The sequence below is a fragment of the Mycetomoellerius zeteki genome, unplaced genomic scaffold (genome assembly GCF_001594055.1).
Source record: "Mycetomoellerius zeteki isolate Tzet28-1 unplaced genomic scaffold, Tzet1.0 scaffold683, whole genome shotgun sequence".
In the NCBI taxonomy this organism is placed as follows: domain Eukaryota; kingdom Metazoa; phylum Arthropoda; class Insecta; order Hymenoptera; family Formicidae; genus Mycetomoellerius; species Mycetomoellerius zeteki.
This window is the reverse complement of record NW_017257701.1, coordinates 23,419-29,559: the sequence shown is the minus strand read 5'-3', so window position 1 is coordinate 29,559 and position 6,141 is coordinate 23,419. Positions and strand designations below refer to the sequence as shown.

At 31.9% G+C, this 6,141-nt stretch overlaps 1 protein-coding gene across 1 annotated transcript; it reads right to left on the bottom strand.

Moving 5' to 3' along the window:
- Window positions 1–4,109: 4,109 nt before the first annotated feature.
- Window positions 4,110–5,851, bottom strand: LOC108728975 (putative nuclease HARBI1). Its single transcript, XM_018457842.1, is given in 6 exon segments — window positions 4,110–4,394; window positions 4,621–4,780; window positions 4,922–4,971; window positions 4,973–4,994; window positions 5,094–5,390; window positions 5,532–5,851. Coding segments are annotated over 6 exon segments (819 nt in total). The 5' UTR covers window positions 5,716–5,851; the 3' UTR covers window positions 4,110–4,288.
- Window positions 5,852–6,141: the final 290 nt, after the last annotated feature.

The following is a 6,141-nucleotide window of genomic DNA, read 5'->3' as shown; positions in this document are numbered from 1 at the left end:
GTTTGTATCCAAAGTATAAAAATCTGCTTGATAAGTGCAAAATTGTTTCCAAAAAAATGATGTACGCATGCATTTATAAAGAAATGTGTAAATACGGATACACATTTACAAGCATACAAATTGAAAATAAAATGAAAGCATTCGAAAAAGCATACAAAAAAATTATTAAATAAAGGGCCAAAGAAAAGTGGAAGATGAAGAATGAACCTTGAATTTGAAAAGTATGTATATGTATATATACAAATATAAATATTTATTGCAATTAAAATAATTCAACAATAGAGTCAAGAATCAACTCAAGGTGACGTTAGAGTAAAAGTATAATTGTAAGCTATAACTTATACAAACTTTCTCATCAGACGTTTCGATCCCTATCGGGTCCTTCTCATAGGGGTCGAAACGTCTAATGAGAAAGTTTGTAAAGTTATTGCTTACAATTATACTTTTACTCTAACGTCACCTTGAGTTGATTCTTAACCGTATTGTTGAATTGTTTTAATTTGTAATTATTGGAACCGTTTTATTTATTTGATTGTGTTTTATTGCAATTGTTTATTAATTCTGTATGTAATATATATACAGGGTGTCTGGTAGCGACCGCAAAATATTTCGTGCGTGAGTAGAACAGACTACACTGAGTCGAAAAGTCCTGTACCATTTTGCGGTGTCAGCAATAGTTAAGGAGATATTAACGATTTAAAGATAACCGAATAAGAGCGTCCGGTCGGCCTACTACTGCCGAATGTACAACCCACCGGCCACGATCGCACGGCGCGCGGGCCGCTGGGAGTGGGGATGGCCTATCAGGCGCATCGTGCCGTTCGAGCTTAGTGGCTCGCGGCGGTCAGCGGGATGCTTGCCCCACTCCCCGCGATCGGTGGGTTGTACATTCGGCAGCAATAGGCCGGTCGGACGCTCTTTTTCGATTATCTTTAAACGTTAATATCTCCTTAACTATTGTTGACACCGCAAAATGGTACAGGACTTTTCGACTCAGTGTAGTCTGTTCTACACACGCACGAAATATTTTGCGGTCGCTACCAGACACCCTGTATATATATATTATAATTAAATAACAATGGCTCTATAGTATTAAAATAATAAATAAATCAAGGGCGGAGAGCCAATAATTTTAAATAATAACGTTTAATACAAAGAATAAAAGTAAGATGTTTCGACACCGATCGGGTCATTGTAATATTAGATTTAATGTAGTTCGCAATATATGATAATATTAGATATTATTATTTCTAATAATTATTTTACAGCGAACTGCAAGATATTTTTGGAAAAGTCCATTCCATAATTCCTCCGGTACTAATAGGAACGAATTGTCTCGTTATAAACAATGCAACTCCAACAAAAGTGATAGATCAGCCGTCTATAGGTCAAGAAACATCAATGAAGGATGTCAATGAAACCGCATTACCTAAAGATGTCCCACCACTTCAGCTACAAGGTGCCTGTGCAATAGATGATATAGGCGGAGGAGAAATACAAGAGACAAACAATAAAGAAAATACGTAAGAACGCGATTATTAAACATAAAACAAAATATTTCTTTATTAATTATATAATCTATTAAATAAACTGAATTAATACCATATTTCAGATTCCGTAACAATGATAAAGAGACACTGGTATCTTCAAATGATAAAGAGACACCGGTCGAAATGAAAATCAAAATAACGCCAAAAAGGGATTCTGCTAAAGATATCCGCACAAGGCGAGAGAAAGAGAAAGCTGTTCGACAAAATGAGTATTTAAAACTCAAGCGCATCGAATTGCAACTGAAAGCCAAAAAATATAAAGCCAAGTACAATACCCAAGGAGCACAAAGTTATGAGAAAGTTTTTATAACTTCATAAAACGTTTGTACCATTTACATATCGAAAAATTATACGACTAAAAAGTTAATGTCGGTTATATAACTATTTGTAGTTTTTAAAACGTCTATATAAACACATAACATTTAGTCAATATATGTATATTCATTAGAAATTTGTATAACGTCTATACGACTCTACACAAAATAATCATTATGTAGTATTCATTTTAAGATTTTGTAACGTCTATACGACTTCCTAAGGAGCACAAAGTTATGAGAAAGTTTATATAACTTTATAAAACGTTTGTACCATTTACATATCAAAAAATTATACGACTAAAAAGTTAATGTCGGTTATATAACTATTTGTAGTTTTTAAAACGTCTATATAAACACATAACATTTAGTCAATATATGTATATATTCATTAGAAATTTATATAACGTCCATACGACTCTACACAAAGTAATCGTTATGTAGTATTCATTTTAAGATTTTGTAACGTCTATATGACTTATTATATGTTAACAATCTTATAATACTCATTACAAGTTTTTAAAACGCTTATGTAACTCCGTATATTTCAATTCAACTTTTGAGTCATAATATCAGGTTTTTAGGACATTTATACAACTGCAAAGACAAACGTTGTTGCGTTGAAATAATGTGTATATTTATAAAACGGTACGTACATTATAACTTTATGTACGTTATGTATATAACTTCATAAAGTAAAGTCGCAGGTTATGATTATCATAATTAATCTGTCTTATTATCATAACTAATCTGTGTATATACGTTCATTAATTTTAATAGAGTCAAATCTAAATAAATAAAATGGAAAGAAAAAAAGTGTTTAAGCATAGTAGTAGCTATTACAGGAGAGTAAAATATTATTTAAAGCAACAGCAGACAACTGCAGCTACAAAGAAAAGCAGAACGTGCGAAAATAATGTAGAAACTGCATATCTTAAATCAAAGACACAATTAAATTATGGCGATCACAGTCCACTATCTCCGTTATCATCAACACTAAATTCATCTTTTAAAAGTGATCAATGTGAAAGCTATGTTCTTGAATCCATATCTGACCAAGATGAAAGTGAAGATGATTTGAAAAATCTTATTAACGACGAAGAGCTTTTTCATGAAAAATATATATGGCTCTTTAGAATGATCCACACACACACACGCACGCACGCACGCACGCAAAATATTTAAAAAATATTTTTAAAAAATGTATTTAATGTAAAAATATTGAATAAATGTTTAAAAAATGTTGTTTTAATATTATATGCTGATTAGAGATGTATATATTATTATTAATATATATATATTAGAGAAAATTTATATATATGTATATTATATATATAAATTTTCACTTTTCACGTTTCCGCACAAGAGAAAAAATTATATGCTCGGTACCAAGGAGTCGAATAACAGTTGAATTCCAAACTGTCGAGACAAGCGTGCGATTATAGCTCAAGCGTAGCGTGTTAGATTCCCGTCCCATAGGTCTTAGGTTCAAACTCCGTCGAAACCACATGCGTTTTCATAAATATGTACTTGCGTATAAATATTCGGGGCATCTTAAACGTAATGAATATCAAAAATATAACAATAAAAAAATGTTTAATTTTGATCATTTTAATAATTTTGATAATTATTGAAGAAAGTTGTATTAACGTTTGTACGTGGTATTTAAGACAATCATTGAGACGTTATTTTATATCTATTAACGGTTTGTTGTAAAACAGTAGTATATTACAAGTTTTAATGTGGTTAATATAACGTCAGAAATTAGTCGTATAGATTCCCCACTTTGTTGACATAAACGTTTCAACGACGTTATTGCCTGCACTGTTTAGTTGCATAACAGTTGTAAGAAAAGTTACAAAGTTTTATAGAAAGTCGTATAAACATTTCTATAACTGTTATCCATATAGATTGTGCTCCTTGGGTATCGACATCGGCAATGATGTTGATGAAAATGATGAGATATTTTCAAACTATTTTATAAAATTCGTTCTCATATTTTTTTATTGTTTCAATTTAAGATTTTCGAAGAAAATGCGGGATAAATGCAATTTATAATTCGATTAATAATTTTATTATCACACACACACACATACACACGCAATTTGTTCCTACTTTGAGAAGGACTGAAACTATATTATGTTTTTTTTAATCAGAATTTTTTATTTAAATATTATAAAATAGTAAATAATGAAGTACAAAGTACAATACTGTGATATGTAGTGTAATAAAAGATTTGTTAAATTAATACATATTGTTATTTATTCTTATAAAGGTCGTTGAAATAAATTATCACGCAATTCATTCCTTAATGCGAATCCATTAGGTATATCATCATATATATTTGGGTTTTCATTGTTCACATTCATTCTAATATCGACAATCTCATCTAATTGTGGATCGAACAAATCAAGGTCGTCTGTACTACACATATTGTGCAATACACAACATGCATATATAACTTTTATCCTCCTTTCGATACTTCGCAATTTGGTGTGGTAGAGGAATCGCGCGCGCGCGCGCGCGAAACCTTCATTATAAATTTATATAATATTATGAAATTAGATTGTTTACATAATAGTACATTTAAATTTATAATAGGCCAAATTATGAGTTACGAATTATTTTTTAATCTATGGTCGAAGCTTTCACATGCTGTAGTATAGGAAATATCTTGGTTCTCGACTTAAAATACATTAAATTGACCTTTTATACAGTCATATATACATATTATATATAAGCATAATTTACGTTACCGTTGCTTCAAAATGCCAATAGTATGCTCAACTCGCACACGACATGACGATAATTTGGCATTATACGAAATTTCAGCAGCAGTTAGATGACCATTGTCTTTATAGGGTGTCATTAATGTCGGAAGGCACGGATATGCACTATCTCCCAAAAGCCATCCGCCTATAACATTTTATCAGTAAAAGAATATTGTAAAAATATAGTACAGCGTATACAGATATAATATTAAACATTTAAAAAATAAAATTTATTGGAAGTTCTTTTTGCCATTAAAAAAATAATCTGAAATTATACAGTACTTACGTAATTCTGGATTAAGTAATTTTTCAATCAGTGGCGAATGTCTAAACACTTGCATCGTGTACAGATCCCGGAAACCCGATAAAAACGTCTATAATTTGTCGTTCATGGTTACAAACTATTTGCGTTTGTATCGAGAAGAAATCTTTTCTATTATAGTAACTTTCAGGACTTTCTTTTGGCCTATCAATGCGAATGTGGGTCCCATCGATGCACCCAATTACATTTGGAAAACCCTTCACATTTTGAAAATATGTTTTAGTTATTTCCATTTCTTCTTCATTAGGCCAGTGAATATACTGTGGTGCAATATCGACCAAATAATCAGATACTCTTGTAATGATGTCAAAGAGTACACTCAGTGACAGATCAAAGCGGTCTGCACAGTCTCTATACGATGATACTTCATGGCCAACGAACCACAAGAATGTGTATAAATGCTTCTCAGGAGATATAGCATCTCGACCGAAATCTAAAAAAGTTATGTAAAATTTGATATACATATAAATAAAACCACTTTTCGAGTTATATATGTATTTTTTTCACTTATTTACATCTTTTGGATAAAAGATTATACGAGATGACATGAGCAAAATAACATAATTGTATTAACCATTTACGATAGATGTGTAATGCACTGATTGCGAAAACTGTAAAATAAGTTGGTTAACAACATCTCTTCTTAATCTAAAATGTTTTACAAACTCTTGTTCGTTGTACTCAGAAATGACAGCTTCATAATTTGTTATGCAATGTCTATTTTCGTCTTCACAAGATGAAGTAGAATCGAAAAACATTTCCGATAGACATTTCAGATAAATCGGACGATGACGATGACGATGATGAGGACGAAGTACTCATGATCAATTTATGCATAAAACGTATGTCGAAAAACGAAATAATGGAATCGAGAAATATCAACAGTATGTACAGATTATCACAGTTCGATCAGATTCGGTTATACTGTCGTGTTCTTTTTACAGCGGTCCGAGTGGTCCCGAGTTCACTTCAGAGTCGTTCAGAGCACAATAAATAGTTAACTTCCTGTTTTACGGTCCATTTCCGGAGTTCCAATTATCTTAACCTAAGGCTACTCAGGTCTGATCGGGTCTGCTCCGAAATAGAGCCAGAATATACAAAACGAACAATACTATAATAAACACACGCACGCACGCACGCACGCACGCACGCACGCACGCACTCTCTCTCTCTCTCTCTCTCTC